Source organism: Scyliorhinus torazame, chromosome 2, assembly GCF_047496885.1.
Source record: "Scyliorhinus torazame isolate Kashiwa2021f chromosome 2, sScyTor2.1, whole genome shotgun sequence".
NCBI classification, from domain to species: domain Eukaryota; kingdom Metazoa; phylum Chordata; class Chondrichthyes; order Carcharhiniformes; family Scyliorhinidae; genus Scyliorhinus; species Scyliorhinus torazame.
The window spans coordinates 16,430,484-16,449,976 of NC_092708.1; the positions used below are offsets into that span (position 1 = coordinate 16,430,484).

A 19,493-nucleotide genomic window follows, 5' to 3' on the forward strand; every position below is an offset into this window, starting at 1 on the left:
ATTTCATTTGTGCTACCGTGCTGCCTGTTTCAGGAGAGTTTTCTTTGCCTGCAGAGTGGTGAGAATGTGGGACTCACTACCATGGTGGGACCCCAATGCTACCATGCTGCCCCCAGTGCCTCTCCGGTACTTTGAGGTACTGGGCAGGACGTGTCGTCCATATGCCTGGCACCACTCACGCGGAGCAACTGCTCCACTCGGAACTTGATTGCAGCAGGAGACTCCCAGGAGGACAATGCAAACACTTTAGGGAGGTCCTCAAATCACCTCTGAACAGGTTAAACATTCCCACTGACCCATGGGGGAGCCTGGTCCTGCGACTGACCAAAGTGGAGAAAGGCTCGGGAACACAGCGACACACCTTGGCCGGGATTCTCCTACCCTGCACCAGGTCGGAGAATCCCCGGAGGGGGGGGGGGGAGCGAATCTACCCCAACGCCGGCTTCCTATTCTCCGGCGCCGTTTTTCGGGCGCCGCCGGGATTCCCGCCGCGCTGGTTGGGGGGCTGTTGACGGTGGTCGCCCCGGCGATTCTCGGGGCCCCGTTGGGCCGAGTGGCCGACGAGTTTGGCCGAGTCCCGCCGGCGTGGATCACTCACCTCCCACACAGCGGGACCTGGAAGGTGAGTTTGCGGGGGCCGTCCTGGAGGGGGAGGGGGGGGGGGTGCACAGTGGCCTGGCCCACGATCGGGGCCTACCGATCGGCGGACGGGCTGGTTCCGTGGGGGCCTACTTTACTCCGTCCCGTGCCCCTGTAGGGCTCCGCCATATTGCCCGGGGGCCGGCGCGGAGGAGGGAAGCCCCGCGCATGCGCGGAAATACGGCGGCCGTTCCGCGCGTGCGCGAACTCGCGCGGGCCGTGCGGCGGCGGCTGGAGTTGCGGGAAAGGGGTGAATTCCTGACCTTCGGGGGCCGTTGACGCCGGGGTGGTCGGCGCCGGGGTGGTTGGCGCCGGTTTTCACGCCGGCATGGGGACATAGCCCCTTTATTGGCGAATCCCGCCCCTTGTCAGGGACGTGTAGAGGTGAAGTCGAGATGTCGGATGTGTCAGGCACAAACCCTTCAAAATCCCACCAACCCGATCCTTCAACGCCTCCTGCCCCACAGGCAGCAGAATCTGCAGATGGCAGACTGGGAAGACCAACCATCCCAGACCCCATCAAACCAGAGCGGGAGCGCGTCACCCTCCATCCCCACGGACCGCGAAGTGGATTTAACCCTGCGCTCTCCCTCAACTATCCCATTTAACACGTTTGATTCCCAGCGCACATTTAACTCTTATTTTTCCTCCTGAACTGAAAGATGTAAATCTATCCCACTGTCCTGTATTATCGATCCTGCCTCCTGGTCTATTGTCTGTGAACCGGGGCCTTTATTTGCCTGTTAATTGCTGTGGGCTCGATGGGCAGGGCAGACTGTCAAGGCACAGTGACTCCTGCCAGGACCAGCCCCCAGATCCCCTGCCCCCCATCCACAAAACCGAATCAGCCTCCCACCGGCCCCTCAGTAAACACCTGGAAGCGGGCGAGATGAGGTCGGGGTGCACAGGATGATCCCAAGCTGACATCACCAAAAGTTATAGAGTTGTCGTGGCATAAAAGAAGGCCATTTGGCCCATCAAGTGTAAGCTGGTTCTCCTTCAAGCGATCCATTCCCAAGCTTATCCCCCTCAAGTCCCATCCCATTCACCGTCTCCGCTTCCACCCCGCTCGTGGGCAGCGGGTTCCAGCTCCTTGCCACTCGCTGGGTAGAAACGTTCTCCCTCACAACTTAAATCTGTGCCTGTGACCTGCTCGTCCCTGTACCATCAGCCGATTTGTCCATCTTACCTAACCCTGTCATTATCTCGTTTCCCTCGGTCAAATCCTCCTCCATCTCCTTCGCTCCAAGGGAAACAGTCCCAGCTTCTCCGACCCTAACCTCAGAGCTAATACCCGTCAGCCCTGGAACCATTATGGCAAAGTCCCGAAAGACGTGCTGTTAGGTGAACTGGACACTCTGAATTCTCCCTCTGTGTACCCGAACAGGTGCCGGAATGTGGCAACTAGGGGATTTTCACAGTAACCTCATTGCAGTGTTAATGGAAGCCGACTTGTGACAATAAAGATTATTATTATTATAATCTCCTCCGCACCCTCACTTCTGTCCTGAAGTGCGGTGACCAGAACTGGATGCAATACTCAATTTGCGGCCTAACCTATAAGGCTTCAGCCTTTAGCCGAGGTTCTACCTGCTGGATAAGCTCTCAAGGCCCTACTTCGAAGAACAGCTGGTGAGTTCTCCCCAGGGTCCTGGTCGGATCCTCATCATTAAAAACACAATTATCTGGTCCTTTTGTTCACCCTCACCAATCCAACTAGACCTTGTCTGAAATGGTTCTTAACTCCATTCATCAGCCACATCCATCGATACCTTCACCCGTTTAAAATCTATCCATCTCCCTCATGAAAGCTGCAATCGAGATAGTATTGTTTCACTCTGTGAAAGGCACTATATAAATGCAAATGGTCCTTTGGCAGTGGAAACCCGAGCGCTGCTGAAAAAGAGACGTGCCATCGAAGCTTTTCACCCGGCACTCATCAGGTCAGATGCAAAAACACCAAATTTGAAAGGGAGCAACAATTTATACTGCATATTGGCACTGGAGGGAGTGCAGAGGAGATTCACTAGGTTGATCCCAGAGTTGAGGGATTAGATTATGACGAGAGGTTGAGTAGACTGCGACTGTACTCATTGGAGTTTAGAAGGATGTGGGGGGATCTTATTGAAACATATAAAATTATGAAGGGAATAGATAGGATAGATGCGGGCAGGTTGTTTCCACTGGTCGGGGAAAGCAAAACTAGGGGGCATAGCCTCAAAATAAGGGGAAGTAGATTTAGGACTGAGTTTAGGAGGAACTTCTTCGCCCAAAGGGTTGTGAATCTCTGGAATTCCTTGCCCAGTGAAGCAGTTGAGGCTCCTTCTTTAAACGTTTTTAAGAAAAAGATAGATACCTTTCTAAAGAAGAAAGGGATTCGGGGATATGGTGTACGGGCCGGAGAGTGGAGCTGAGTCCACAAAGATCAGCCATGATCTCATTAAATGTCGGAGCAGGCTCGAGGGGCCAGATGGCCTCCTCCTGCTCCTAGTTCTTATGTTCTTATGTTCTTATGCATGAGAGAAGGGGTGCTGATTGGTTGAAACGTCAGCTCTGATAGGCAGAGATGTTGCCACGGCGAATACACCAGGGTCCCCCATGCTGGGTGTTTATTAGAAAACGATGCAGTGTCCGAACATGTCCGGGCAGCACAAAAGCAGAAGTGGATAGCACTGTGGCTTCACAGCTCCAGGGTCCCAGGTTCGATTCCCCGCTGGGTCACTGTCTGTGCGGAGTCTGCACGTTCTCCCCGTGTCTGCGTGGGTTTCTTCCGGGTGCTCCGGTTTCCTCCCACAGTCCAAAGACGTGCAGGTTAGGTGAATTGGCCGTGAAAAATTGCCCTTAGTGACCAAAATAGGTTAGGAGGAGTTATTGGGTTACGTGGAAATGAGGGCTTAAGTGGGTCGGTGCAGACTTGATGGGCCGAATGGCCTCATTCTGCACTGTATGTTCTATGTAAGAAGCCTTACAACACCAGGTTAAAGTCCAACAGGTTTGTTTCAAACACTTCGGTACATTGGCGAGACCATGCAGACGCTGCGACAACGAATGAACGGACATCGCGCGACAATCACCAGGCAGGAATGTTCCCTTCCAGTCGGGGAACACTTCAGCAGTCAAGGGCATTCAGCCTCTGATCTCCGGGTAAGCGTTCTCCAAGGCGGCCTTCAGGACCCGCGACAACGCAGAATCGCCGAGCAGAAACTTATAGCCAAGTTCCGCACACATGAGTGCGGCCTCAACCGGGACCTGGGATTCATGTCACATTACATTCATCCCCCACCATCCGGCCTGCGAAATCCTACCAACTGTCCTGGCTTGACACAATTCACACCTCTTTAACCTGGGGTTACCCCATCTCTGGATCTGTAAAGATTTAATCACCTGCTAATGCTCGCATTCCAAGCATTGTTTGGCATCTTTGAATCTGTCTATATATGTGTTTCTGGAACATACCTCTTCATTCACCTGAGGAAGGAGCAGCGCTCCGAAAGCTAGTGTTTGAAACAAACATGTTGGGCTTGAATCCAACGTGGAGTAAAATAGGGAGAAAAGCCGAGAGTGGTGAGAATGTGGAAATGGCTGCCATGGGGAGTGATCGGGATGACGTGCGGAGAGGGGGAGCTGGATAAAAACACAAAGGAGGAAGGATTAGAAGGTCATGTGTGGGGTTGAGATGAATTGCGGGGGCAGCAAGTATTTCATAGAGTTTTCATAGAATTTACAGTGCAGAAGGAGGCCATTCGGCCCATCGGGTCTGCACCGATCCTTGGAAGGAGCACCCTACCTAATCCCACACCTCCACCCTATCCCCATAACCCCACATCACCTTCTTTGGACACTCGTTTAGTCAATCCACCTAACCTGTGCATCTTTGGACTGTGGGAGGAAACCGGAGCACCCGGAGGAAACCCACGCAGACACGGGGAGAACGTGCAGACTCCGCACAGACAGTGACCCAAGCCGGAATCGAACCTGGGACCCTGGAGCGGTGAAGCAACAGTGCTAACCACTGTGCTATCGTGCTGCGGCGGGGGGGGGGGGGGGGGGAGGCCCGTATGCAGCGTAAACACTGGGCCGGACCGGTCATTCTGCGCAATTCTACGTTGTGACGAGACCATCCCGAGGGTGTGGAAGGCGCTATACAAAATGCAAGACCTTTGCTCGCTGCCGGTCACCTACCTGCTCGGACCTGGACGGAGGCGCAGCAGCTGGACAGCCCGACCTCGTTGGCCGCGCTGACGGAGTACAGACCGCCGTCCAGCGTGCTTGCCGACGGGATGAAGAGCGTGTGCCTCTCACCTTCCGCTTTCAGAATGTGGGTTTGGCTCGTTTTCAGGATTTCCCCGTCTTTTTTCCAAACAACTGTTGAGGGGGTGGGGGAGGTGTGGGGGGGGGGGAGGTGTGGGGGGGGAGGTGTGGGGGGGGGGGGGAGAAAAACGAATGAGTGAATAAATCAGACCTTTCAGAACCTCAGGATATCGTAAAGCCCTTTACAGTTGCTGGTGCATGTTGAAGGGAAGTCACTGTTGTGATGTTGGAAGCCGGTGTTTACACAGCAAGATCCCACAAACTGCAATGCGGTCACGCACAGATTGTCCTTTCTAGCGATGTTGATGGGGAGATGAAGGTTGGCCCACACCAACAGGGAGAACACCATTGCTCCTCTCTGATGTTATGACCATGGTTCCTTTCACAGCTGGGGCCTCCCTCAGTTTAATGTTTCATTTTGCAATCTGTGCCTCTGGCAGTGCAGCACCTCCCGCAGTGCTGGACTGAAACAGCAATCCGGACTTTGTGCTCAAATCTCTGGAGTGGGACTTGAACCCACCCCCTCCCCCATCCCGCCCTCCTTTGAAGTGAGGGTGCATCTGGCTCCCACAGAGCCACTATCTGCCAGATATTCATAGCATCAAAGTAATAGTCTCTGATTAGCAGCTGATAAAAACATCTGCAGCTTTGATCCATTCATATCCCTTCGTGCTTCAGTGGCCTAAGTGGTGAAACCCCAATGTTTGTAAACATTGAGCACATCAAAGTGATGTAAGTGCATTCCAAGCACTAAGTGCATTCCAATCACTCAAACATTTGGTTTCACTGCACTTAAATCTCTCTTTGATGTAGTCAACATTTAGAAACATTTGGGTTTCACCACTTAGGCCACTGAAGCGTGAAGGGATATGAATGGATCAAAGCTACATGCGGTTTTTATGCGCTGCCAATCAGAGAGGTCTACTGGGAAGCTTGCAGATAATGGACCTGTGGATACAAGAGGCAGACACAGCTTCTCACCCTGGAGGAATGGACATGCAGAGTTGCAAAGTGAGTATTACAGCTATAATGCTCTCCAGTGCCCCCTATCTGGACTACTCTCTAGCTTCCAGACAAGGGTCCTTTACTGGTGGGGGGTGGTTTGTGTGTGTGTGTGGGGGGGGTAAAGGGGGGGGGGTCTGCATGTGGGAGGTCTGTGGAGTAGGTTGCTTTAGGCAGGAGACCCTTGGGGTTCCCTAGCGGCCCCTCTATTATAGTGGTTCCTGTGGGGTCCCCCTATTACAGGGGTCCCTAGGGGGGGGGGGGGGTCCCTATTACAGGGGTCCCTGGGGGTCCCTGGGGGGGGGGGTGAGGTGGGTCACCCCTGTACTCAGAGGTAGGGGGAGGCACCAAGTCAATTCAGGGGTGGCACTCCCAGGCTTGCCAGGGCACAGCCAGGCTGGCAGGATGCCATTGGCATGTTGCCAGGGTGCCAGGGTGGCATTGCTAAGGGCCGGGGCCAGAGAGGGGGGGGCATATCCATGCAGGGTATGAAGGGTGGGGAGATGAAGGGTGTGTATGTAAGGGCCTCCTAAAGGTTAGGGGGGGGGGGGTTAAGTGTGGGGGTCCTGAAAGGGAACAGGCCCGAAGGTGGGGGTGGGGAGGCCTGAAAAGGGGAGGGGACCCTCAGGTGTCCTCACTTGGGGTTTTACATCTCAGTGAGATCCCCTCTTGTTCCTCTGGACTCCAGTGAATACATTCTGTCCAAAGTACTGTGTGAGGACTTTCACCTGAGGGAGTCAGTCTGGTGAACCCTTGTTCCACCCTCTCTAATATCCCTCCTTCAACCGTACAATCGCCCCGAAGTGGTCCCCTCGCAGCCCTACATAATCGCGGCAAGGCTTCCTTCATCATTCTCGTCCAAACCCTTTGCAACAAAGGGAAGCAGCCCATTTGCCTAATTGCTCCCCGGGCCCCTGCCTGCAAATCATTCTTCGGAAAGGAGTGGCATTTCCAAAAAGGACATTAAATGTGTGTAAAACGGTGCGAAAGGAGCCAAAGGGAGGCCGGGTGGCCGTCGCAATGTCTGACCTTGGGGAGTTGGCGTTCCGGTGATGATGCATTTTAAAAGCACAGAAGCTCCGACAGTGACCAGTGTCTCAGTGATACTAATCTCAAACACTGGGGGCTCCAAGGGATCTTCGCCGGCCGAGACATAGGAATCGTCTGAAGATTCTGCTGAAATCAAGAAGACCAGTCAATCTAAAACAGGGTTAAAGGTGAAGATCTTTATCCCATGGTACACTGGGGCATTGGTTATTGAAACGGAGGAACAAAACAGCCATGAACATTTTCAGTTGTGGCCCTGACAGTTGTCACAATCCCCAACTGGAACCCCTCACCACTCCCATTCCCACCCCCCACCCTCCCCCCCACCCCCCCATCGCCACCCCAGCGACCATAACCACCAGCTTCCTGTCCAATGCAGCAGGATTCAGGCCCTCTACTCACCCCACTGCTTCCCACCATTTCCCACCACACTGGGCACAGTAAAGACCACAAGACATAGGAGTAGAGGTAGGCCATTCGGCCCATCGACCGAATGGCCATTCGATAATGGCTGATATGTTTCTCATCCCCATTCCACTGCCTTCCCCCCTATAACCCCTGATCCAATTATTCATCAAGAAATGTGGGTAGTCCAGTTCAGTTTCTGGCCAGTGGTAGCCCCCAGAATCTCGATGGGGTTTTCGGCAACGGTAATGCCATTGAGGATCCCTGGGAGATGGTTAGATTCTGTCTTGGTGATGGTCATTCCCTGGCACTTGCTAGACGTGAATGTTACTTATTCTGAATTTACAGTAAATATCCCACTGCGTCCTAGTGAATATTCGGCCGACATCTGATAGAGTGTCATTATGACTACACAGTGCTCATTTAACTTTTTCTCCCATGTAATTGTTTTCATGGCATCTGTTGAGGATTCTGAGTGTGCGAGCTTTGGATGGCTTTTTCAGAGGGTAAGAGGGTGACCTGTAAGCAAGACCTGTTTTATGAAAGCTCCTGTTTTAATAGTTATTGCTGTTACTGTTGTTCTAACGAGTTACCGCCGTTCTTAATCATTGTTATTTATTTATATAAAGAAGTTCCTACATTTAAACAATACATTTCACTGCCTTTCCTGAAATGGCAAGTTACCACAATATCCCACCACATCTTATTAATTATCCTGTATATATCCCACTGTATCCCAGTGAGTATCCTGTATTTATCCCACTGTATCCCAGTGAGTACCCTGTATATATCCCACTGTGTCCCAGTGAGTATCCAGTATATACCCCACTGTATCCCAGTGAGTATCCTGTATAGATCCCACAGTATCCCAGTTGTGTCCCAGTGAGTATCCTGTATATATCCCACTGAGTATCCTGTATTTATCCCACTGTATCCCAGTGAGTACCCTGTATATATCCCACTGTGTCCCAGTGTGTATCCAGTATATACCCCACTGTATCCCAGTGAGTATCCTGTATATATCCCACTGTATCAAAGTGAGTATCCTGGAGATATCCCACTGTATCCCAGTGAGTATCCTGTATATATCCCACTGTATCCCAGTGAGTATCCTGTATATATCCCACGGTATCGCAGTGAGTATCCTGTATATATCCCCCAGTATCCCAGTGAGTATCCTGTATATATCCCACTGTATCCCAGTGAGGATCCTGTATATATCCCACTGTATCCCAGAGAGCATCCTGTATATATCCCACGGTATCGCAGTGAGTATCCTGTATATATCCCACAGTCTCCCAGTGAGGATCCTGTATATATCCCACGGTATCACAGTGAGTATCCTGTATATATTCCACTGTATCCCAGTGAGTATCCTATCCCCCTGTATCGCAGTGAGTATTCTGTATATATCCCACTGTATCAAAGTGAGTATCCTGGAGATATCCCACTGTATCCCAGTGAGTATCCTGTATATATCCCACGGTATCGCAGTGAGTAACCTGTATATACCCCCCAGTATCCCAGTGAGTATTCTGTATATATCCCACTGTATCCCAGTGAGTATCCTGTATATATCCCATGGTATCGCAGTGAGTATCCTGTATATATCACCCAGTATCCCAGTGAGTATCCTGTATATATCCCACTGTATCCCAGTGAGGATCCTGTATATATCCCACTGGATCCCAGTGAGCATCCTGTATATATCCCACGGTATCGCAGTGAGTATCTTGTATATATCCCACAGTCTCCCAGTGAGGATCCTGTATATATCCCACGGTATCACAGTGAGTATCCTGTATATATTCCACTGTATCCCAGTGAGTATCCTATCCCCCTGTATCGCAGTAAGTATTCTGTATATATCCCACTGTATCAAAGTGAGTATCCTGGAGATATCCCACTGTATCCCAGTGAGTATCCTGTATATATCCCACGGTATCGCAGTGAGTAACCTGTATATATCCCCCAGTATCCCAGTGAGTATTCTGTATATATCCCACTGTATCCCAGTGAGTATCCTGTATATATCCCATGGTATCGCAGTGAGTATCCTGTATATATCACCCAGTATCCCAGTGAGTATCCTGTATATATCCCACTGTATCCCAGTGAGGATCCTGTATATATCCCACTGGATCCCAGTGAGCATCCTGTATATATCCCACGGTATCGCAGTGAGTATCTTGTATATATCCCACAGTCTCCCAGTGAGGATCCTGTATATATCCCACGGTATCACAGTGAGTATCCTGTATATATTCCACTGTATCCCAGTGAGTATCCTATCCCCCTGTATCCCAGTGAGTATCCAGTATATATCCCACTGTATCCCAGTGAGTATCCTGTATATATCCCACTGTATCCCAGTGAGTACCCTGTATATATCCCAATATATCACAGTGAGTATCCCGAATTTATCCCACTGTATCCGAGTGAACATCCTGTATATATCTCACAGTATCCCAGTGAGTATCCTGTATATATCCCACTGTATCCCAGTGAGTATCCCGAATTTATCCCACTGTATCAGAGTGAACATCCTGTATATATCCCATGGTATCCCAGTGAGTATCCTGTATATATCGCACTGTATCCCAGTGGGTATCCTGCAAATATACCACTGTATCCCAGTGTGTATCCTGTATATATCCCACAGTATCCCAGTGTGTATCCTGTATATATCCCAGTGAGTATCCTGTATATATCCCAGAGTATCTCAGTGAGCATCCTGTATATATCCCACAGTATCCCAGTGAGTATCCTGTATATATCCCACTGCGTCCCAGTGAGTATCCTGCATATATCCCCCGTATCCCAGTGAGTATCCTGTATATATCCCACTGTATCCCAGTGGGTATCCTGTATATATACCACTGTATCCCAGTGAGTATCCTGTATATATCCCACTGTCTCCCAATGAATATCCTATATATATCCCTCTGTATCCCATGATTATCCTGTGTATATCCCACAGTATCCCAGTGAGTATCCTGTATATATCCTACTGCGTCCCAGTGAGTATCCTGCATATATCCCCCAGTATCCCAGTGAGTATCCTGTATATATCGCACAGTATCCCGGTGAGTATCCTGTAGATATCCCACTCTATCCCAGTGAGTATCCTGTATATATCCCACTGTATCCCAGTGAGCATCCTGTATATATCCCACTGTGTCCCAGTGATAATCCTGTATATATCCCACTGTATCCCAGTGACTATCCTGTTCTATCCCACTGGATCCCAGTGAGTATCCTGTATATATCCCACGGTATCCCAGTGAGTGTCCTGTATCTATCCCACTTTATCCCCGTGAGTGTCCTGTATATATCCAAATGTATCCCAGTGAGCATCCTGTATATATGCCACTGTATCCCAGTGAGTATCCTGTTTTTATTCCACTGTATCCCAGTGAGTATCCTGTACATATGACACTGTATCCCAGTGAGTATCCTGTATATATCACACGGTATCCCAGTGAGCGTCCTGTATATATCCCACTGTATCCCAGTGAGTACCTTGTATATATCCCACTGTATCCCAGTGAGTATCCTGTATATATCCCATGGTATCCCAGTGAGTATCCTGTATATATCCCACGGTATCACAGTGAGTATCCTGTATATATCCCACTGTATCCCAGTGAGTATCCTAACCCCCTGCATCCCAGTAAGTATCCTGTATATATCCCAGTGTATCCCAGGGAGTATCGTGTATATATCCCACGGTATCCCAGTGAGCATCCTGTATATATCCCACTGTATCCCAGTGAGTACCTTGTATATATCCCACTGTATCCCAGTGAGTATCCTGTATATATCCCATGGTATCCCAGTGAGTATCCTGTATATATCCCACGGTATCCCAGTGAGTATCCTGTATATATCCAAATGTATCCCTGTGAGTATCCTGTATATATCACACTGTATCCCGATGAGTATCATGTTTTTATCCCACTGTATCCCAGTGAGTATCCTTTTTATATCCCACTGTATCCCAGTGAGTATCCTTTTTATATCACACGGTAACACAGTAAGCGTCCTGTATCTATCCCACTGTATCCCAGTGAGTATCCTGTATATATCCCACTGTATCCCAGTGAGTACCTTGTATATATCCCACTGTATCCCAGTGAGTATCCTTTTTATATCACACGGTAACACAGTGAGTATCCTGTATATATCCCACTGTATCCCAGTGAGTACCTTGTATATATCCCACTGTATCCCAGTGACTATCCTGTTCTATCCAACAGTATCAGAGTGAGTATCCTGTATATATCCCACAGTATCCCAGTGGGTATCCTGTATCTATCCCACTGGATCCCAGTGTGTATCCTGTATATATCCCAGTGAGTATCCTGTATATATCCCAGAGTATCTCAGTGAGCATCCTGTATATATCCCACAGTATCCCAGTGAGTATCCTGTATATATCCCACGGTATCGCAGTGAGGATCCTGTATATATCCCACTGTATCCCAGAGAGCATCCTGTATATATCCCACGGTATCGCAGTGAGTATCCTGTATATATCCCACAGTCTCCCAGTGAGGATCCTGTATATATCCCACGGTATCACAGTGAGTATCCTGTATATATTCCACTGTATCCCAGTGAGTATCCTATCCCCCTGTATCGCAGTGAGTATTCTGTATATATCCCACTGTATCAAAGTGAGTATCCTGGAGATATCCCACTGTATCCCAGTGAGTATCCTGTATATATCCCACGGTATCGCAGTGAGTAACCTGTATATACCCCCCAGTATCCCAGTGAGTATTCTGTATATATCCCACTGTATCCCAGTGAGTATCCTGTATATATCCCATGGTATCGCAGTGAGTATCCTGTATATATCACCCAGTATCCCAGTGAGTATCCTGTATATATCCCACTGTATCCCAGTGAGGATCCTGTATATATCCCACTGGATCCCAGTGAGCATCCTGTATATATCCCACGGTATCGCAGTGAGTATCTTGTATATATCCCACAGTCTCCCAGTGAGGATCCTGTATATATCCCACGGTATCACAGTGAGTATCCTGTATATATTCCACTGTATCTCAGTGAGTATCCTATCCCCCTGTATCGCAGTAAGTATTCTGTATATATCCCACTGTATCAAAGTGAGTATCCTGGAGATATCCCACTGTATCCCAGTGAGTATCCTGTATATATCCCACGGTATCGCAGTGAGTAACCTGTATATATCCCCCAGTATCCCAGTGAGTATTCTGTATATATCCCACTGTATCCCAGTGAGTATCCTGTATATATCCCATGGTATCGCAGTGAGTATCCTGTATATATCACCCAGTATCCCAGTGAGTATCCTGTATATATCCCACTGTATGCCAGTGAGGATCCTGTATATATCCCACTGGATCCCAGTGAGCATCCTGTATATATCCCACGGTATCGCAGTGAGTATCTTGTATATATCCCACAGTCTCCCAGTGAGGATCCTGTATATATCCCACGGTATCACAGTGAGTATCCTGTATATATTCCACTGTATCCCAGTGAGTACCCTGTATATATCCCAATATATCACAGTGAGTATCCCGAATTTATCCCACTGTATCCGAGTGAACATCCTGTATATATCTCACAGTATCCCAGTGAGTATCCTGTATATATCCCACTGTATCCCAGTGAGTATCCCGAATTTATCCCACTGTATCAGAGTGAACATCCTGTATATATCCCATGGTATCCCAGTGAGTATCCTGTATATATCGCACTGTATCCCAGTGGGTATCCTGCAAATATACCACTGTATCCCAGTGTGTATCCTGTATATATCCCACAGTATCCCAGTGTGTATCCTGTATATATCCCAGTGAGTATCCTGTATATATCCCAGAGTATCTCAGTGAGCATCCTGTATATATCCCACAGTATCCCAGTGAGTATCCTGTATATATCCCACTGCGTCCCAGTGAGTATCCTGCATATATCCCCCGTATCCCAGTGAGTATCCTGTATATATCCCACTGTATCCCAGTGGGTATCCTGTATATATACCACTGTATCCCAGTGAGTATCCTGTATATATCCCACTGTCTCCCAATGAATATCCTATATATATCCCTCTGTATCCCATGATTATCCTGTGTATATCCCACAGTATCCCAGTGAGTATCCTGTATATATCCTACTGCGTCCCAGTGAGTATCCTGCATATATCCCCCAGTATCCCAGTGAGTATCCTGTATATATCGCACAGTATCCCGGTGAGTATCCTGTAGATATCCCACTCTATCCCAGTGAGTATCCTGTATATATCCCACTGTATCCCAGTGAGCATCCTGTATATATCCCACTGTGTCCCAGTGATAATCCTGTATATATCCCACTGTATCCCAGTGACTATCCTGTTCTATCCCACTGGATCCCAGTGAGTATCCTGTATATATCCCACGGTATCCCAGTGAGTGTCCTGTATCTATCCCACTTTATCCCCGTGAGTGTCCTGTATATATCCAAATGTATCCCAGTGAGCATCCTGTATATATGCCACTGTATCCCAGTGAGTATCCTGTTTTTATTCCACTGTATCCCAGTGAGTATCCTGTACATATGACACTGTATCCCAGTGAGTATCCTGTATATATCACACGGTATCCCAGTGAGCGTCCTGTATATATCCCACTGTATCCCAGTGAGTACCTTGTATATATCCCACTGTATCCCAGTGAGTATCCTGTATATATCCCATGGTATCCCAGTGAGTATCCTGTATATATCCCACGGTATCACAGTGAGTATCCTGTATATATCCCACTGTATCCCAGTGAGTATCCTAACCCCCTGCATCCCAGTAAGTATCCTGTATATATCCCAGTGTATCCCAGGGAGTATCGTGTATATATCCCACGGTATCCCAGTGAGCATCCTGTATATATCCCACTGTATCCCAGTGAGTACCTTGTATATATCCCACTGTATCCCAGTGAGTATCCTGTATATATCCCATGGTATCCCAGTGAGTATCCTGTATATATCCCACGGTATCCCAGTGAGTATCCTGTATATATCCAAATGTATCCCTGTGAGTATCCTGTATATATCACACTGTATCCCGATGAGTATCATGTTTTTATCCCACTGTATCCCAGTGAGTATCCTTTTTATATCCCACTGTATCCCAGTGAGTATCCTTTTTATATCACACGGTAACACAGTAAGCGTCCTGTATCTATCCCACTGTATCCCAGTGAGTATCCTGTATATATCCCACTGTATCCCAGTGAGTACCTTGTATATATCCCACTGTATCCCAGTGAGTATCCTTTTTATATCACACGGTAACACAGTGAGTATCCTGTATATATCCCACTGTATCCCAGTGAGTACCTTGTATATATCCCACTGTATCCCAGTGACTATCCTGTTCTATCCAACAGTATCAGAGTGAGTATCCTGTATATATCCCACAGTATCCCAGTGGGTATCCTGTATCTATCCCACTGGATCCCAGTGTGTATCCTGTATATATCCCAGTGAGTATCCTGTATATATCCCAGAGTATCTCAGTGAGCATCCTGTATATATCCCACAGTATCCCAGTGAGTATCCTGTATATATCCCACTGCGTCCCAGTGAGTATCCTGCATATATCCCCCGTATCCCAGTGAATATCCTGTATATATCCCACTGTATCCCAGTGGGTATCCTGTATATATACCACTGTATCCCAGTGAGTATCCTGTATATATCCCACTGTCTCCCAATGAATATCCTATATATATCCCTCTGTATCCCATGATTATCCTGTGTATATCCCACAGTATCCCAGTGAGTATCCTGTATATATCCTACTGCGTCCCAGTGAGTATCCTGCATATATCCCCCAGTATCCCAGTGAGTATCCTGTATATATCCCACAGTATCCCGGTGAGTATCCTGTATATATCCCACTCTATCCCAGTGAGTATCCTGTATATATCCCACTGTATCCCAGTGAGCATCCTGTATATATCCCACTGTGTCCCAGTGATAATCCTGTATATATCCCACTGTATCCCAGTGACTATCCTGTTCTATCCCACTGGATCCCAGTGAGTATCCTGTATATATCCCACGGTATCCCAGTGAGTGTCCTGTATCTATCCCACTTTATCCCCGTGAGTGTCCTGTATATATCCAAATGTATCCCAGTGAGCATCCTGTATATCTGCCACTGTATCCCAGTGAGTATCCTGTTTTTATTCCACTGTATCCCAGTGAGTATCCTGTACATATGACACTGTATCCCAGTGAGTATCCTGTATATATCACACGGTATCCCAGTGAGCGTCCTGTATATATCCCACTGTATCCCAGTGAGTACCTTGTATATATCCCACTGTATCCCAGTGAGTATCCTGTATATATCCCATGGTATCCCAGTGAGTATCCTGTATATATCCCACGGTATCACAGTGAGTATCCTGTATATATCCCACTGTATCCCAGTGAGTATCCTAACCCCCTGCATCCCAGTAAGTATCCTGTATATATCCCAGTGTATCCCAGGGAGTATCGTGTATATATCCCACGGTATCCCAGTGAGCATCCTGTATATATCCCACTGTATCCCAGTGAGTACCTTGTATATATCCCACTGTATCCCAGTGAGTATCCTGTATATATCCCATGGTATCCCAGTGAGTATCCTTTTTATATCACACGGTAACACAGTGAGTATCCTGTATATATCCCACTGTATCCCAGTGAGTACCTTGTATATATCCCACTGTATCCCAGTGACTATCCTGTTCTATCCAACAGTATCAGAGTGAGTATCCTGTATATATCCCACAGTATCCCAGTGGGTATCCTGTATCTATCCCACTGGATCCCAGTGAGTATCCTGTATATATCCCACGGTATCCCAGTGAGTGTCCTGTATCTATCCCACTTTATCCCCGTGAGTGTCCTGTATATATCCAAATGTATCCCAGTGAGCATCCTGTATATATGCCACTGTATCCCAGTGAGTATCCTGTTTTCATTCCACTGTATCCCAGTGAGTATCCTGTACATATGACACTGTATCCCAGTGAGTATCCTGTATATATCACACGGTATCCCTGTGAGCGTCCTGTATATATCCCACTGTATCCCAGTGAGTATCCTGTATATATCCCACGGTATCACAGTGAGTATCCTGTATATATCCCACTGTATCCCAGTGAGTATCCTAACCCCCTGCATCCCAGTAAGTATCCTGTATATATCCCAGTGTATCCCAGGGAGTATCGTGTATATATCCCACGGTATCCCAGTGAGCATCCTGTATATATCCCACTGTATCCCAGTGAGTACCTTGTATATATCCCACTGTATCCCAGTGAGTATCCTGTATATATCCCATGGTATCCCAGTGAGTATCCTGTATATATCCCACGGTATCCCAGTGAGTATCCTGTATATATCCAAATGTATCCCTGTGAGTATCCTGTATATATCACACTGTATCCCGATGAGTATCATGTTTTTATCCCACTGTATCCCAGTGAGTATCCTTTTTATATCCCACTGTATCCCAGTGACTATCCTGTATATATCCCAGGGCATCCCAGTGAGTATCCTGTATATATCCCACGGTATCGCAGTGAGTATCCTGTATATATGCCACTGTATCCCAGTGAGTATCCTTTTTATATCCAAACTGTATCCCAGTGAGTATCCTGTTTTTATCCCACTGAATGACCCAAGCCAAAATCGAACCTGGGACCATGGATCTGTGAAGCAATTGTGCTATCCACAATGCTACCGTGCTGCCCTAAGAACAAATAAATCTACACTATATCATTTTCCCGTAATCCATGTACCTATCCAACAGCTGCTTGAAGGTCACTAATGTTTCCGACTCAACTACTTCCACAGGCAGTGCATTCCATGCCCCCACTACTCTCTGGGTAAAGAACCTACCTCTGATATCCCTCCTATATCTTCCACCTTTCACCTTAAATTTATGTCCCCTTGTAATGGTGTGTTCCACCTGGGGAAAAAGTCTCTGACTGTCTACTCTATCTATTCCCCTGATCATCTTATAAACCTCTATCAAGTCGCCCCTCATCCTTCTCCGCTCTAATGAGAAAAGGCCTAGCACCCTCAACCTTTCCTCGTAAGACCTACTCTCCATTCCAGGCAACATCCTGGTAAATCTTCTTTGCACCTTTTCCAGAGCTTCCACATCCTTCCTAAAATGATCTGCACTGTAGATTCAATGATAATCTATGATTAATCTAGGACAAAGGTTCGGCACAACATCGTGGGCCGAAGGGCCTGTTCTGTGCTGTATTTTCTATGTTCTATGTTCTATGTATCCCAGTGAGTATCCTTTTTATATCCCACTGTATCCCAGTGAGTATCCTGGAAATGTCCCACTGTATACTAGTGAGTAACTTGTATATATCCCACAGTATCCCAATGAGTATCCTGTATATATCCCACTGTATCCCAGTGAGTATCCTGTATATATGCCACTGTATCTCAGTAAGTATCCTGTGCATATCCCACTGTATCCCAGTGAGTATCCTGTATATATCCCACAGTATCCCAGTGAGCATTCTGTATATATCCCACGGTATCCCAGTGAGTATCCTGGAAATGTCCATCTGTATCCCAGTGAGTATCCTGTATATATCCCATGGTATCCCAGTGAGTATCCTGTATATATCCCACGATATCACAGTGAGTATCCTGTATATATCCCACTGTGTCTCAGTGAGTATCCTGTATATATCCCACGATATCACAGTGAGTATCCTGTATATATCCCACTGTGTCTCAGTGAGTATCCTGTATATATCCCACTGTATCCCAGTGAGTATAATGTATATATCCCCCTGTATCATAGTGAGTATTCTGTATATATCCCCCTGTATCATAGTGAGAATCCTGTATATATCCCACTGTGTCCCAGTTAGAATCTTGTATATATCCCACTGCGTCCCAGTGAGTATCCTGTATATATCCCACAGTATCCCAGTGAGTATCCTGTTTATATCCACCAGTATCCCAGTAAACATCATTTATATAACCCACTGTATCCCAGTGAGTATCCTGTATATATCCCCCTGTATCATAGTGAGAATCCTGTATATATCCCACTGTGTCCCAGTTAGTATCTTGTATATATCCCACTGTGTCCCAGTGAGTATCCTGTATATATCCCACAGTATCCCAGTGAGTATCCTGTATATATCCCCCAGTATCCCAGGAAACATCCTTTATATATCCCACTGTATCCCAGTGAGTATCCTGTATATATCCCACGGTATCCCAGTGAGTGTCCTGTATATATCCCACGGTATCCCAGTGAGTATACTGTATATATCTCACTGTATCCCAGTGAGTATCCTGTATATATCCCACGGTATCCCAGTGAGTGTCCTGTATATATCCCACTTTATCCCCGTGAGTGTCCTGTATATATCCAAATGTATCCCAGTGAGCATCCTGTATATATGCCACTGTATCCCAGTGAGTATCCTGTATATATCACACGGTATCCCAGTAAGCGTCCTGTATCTATCCCTCTGTATCCCAGTGAGTATCCTGTATATATCCCACTGTATCCCAGTGAGTACCTTGTATATATCCCACTGTATCCCAGTGAGTATCCTGTATATATCCCATGGTATCCCAGTGAGTATCCTGTATATATCCCACGGTATCACAGTGAGTATACTGTATATATCCCACTGTATCCCAGTGAGTATCCTAACTCCCTGCATCCCAGTAAGTATCCTGTATATATCCCAGTGTATCCCAGGGAGTATCCTGTATATATCCCACGGTATCCCAGTGAGCATCCTGTATATATCCCACTGTATCCCAGTGAGTATCCTGTATATTTCCCACTGTAACCCAGTGAGTATCCTGTATATATCCCACTGTATCCCAGTGAGTATCCTGTATATGTCCAAATGCATCCCAGTGAGTATCCTGTATATATCCCACTGTATCCCAGTGAGTATCCTGTTTTTATCCCACTGTATCCCAGTGAGTATCCTGTATATATCCCACTGTATCCCAGTGGGTATCCTTTTTATATCCCATTGTATCCCAGTGAGTATCCTGTA

At 47.4% G+C, this 19,493-nt stretch overlaps 1 protein-coding gene across 7 annotated transcripts in view; it reads right to left on the bottom strand.

The window, feature by feature from the left end:
• spega (striated muscle enriched protein kinase a) overlaps nucleotides 1–19,493 on the bottom strand; it is a 1,182,457-nt gene that overhangs the window by 972,154 nt on the left and 190,810 nt on the right. For 6 of the 7 annotated variants that reach the window (XM_072468701.1, XM_072468720.1, XM_072468729.1 and 3 more), the window contains 2 exons: nucleotides 6,982–7,128; nucleotides 4,822–5,004 (listed from right to left, as the gene is read on the bottom strand). In XM_072468701.1, the coding sequence (XP_072324802.1) occupies nucleotides 4,822–5,004; nucleotides 6,982–7,128 (330 nt within the window). The remainder of the gene's footprint in view (nucleotides 1–4,821; nucleotides 5,005–6,981; nucleotides 7,129–19,493) is intronic. The other variant, XM_072468711.1, reaches the window with a different exon arrangement.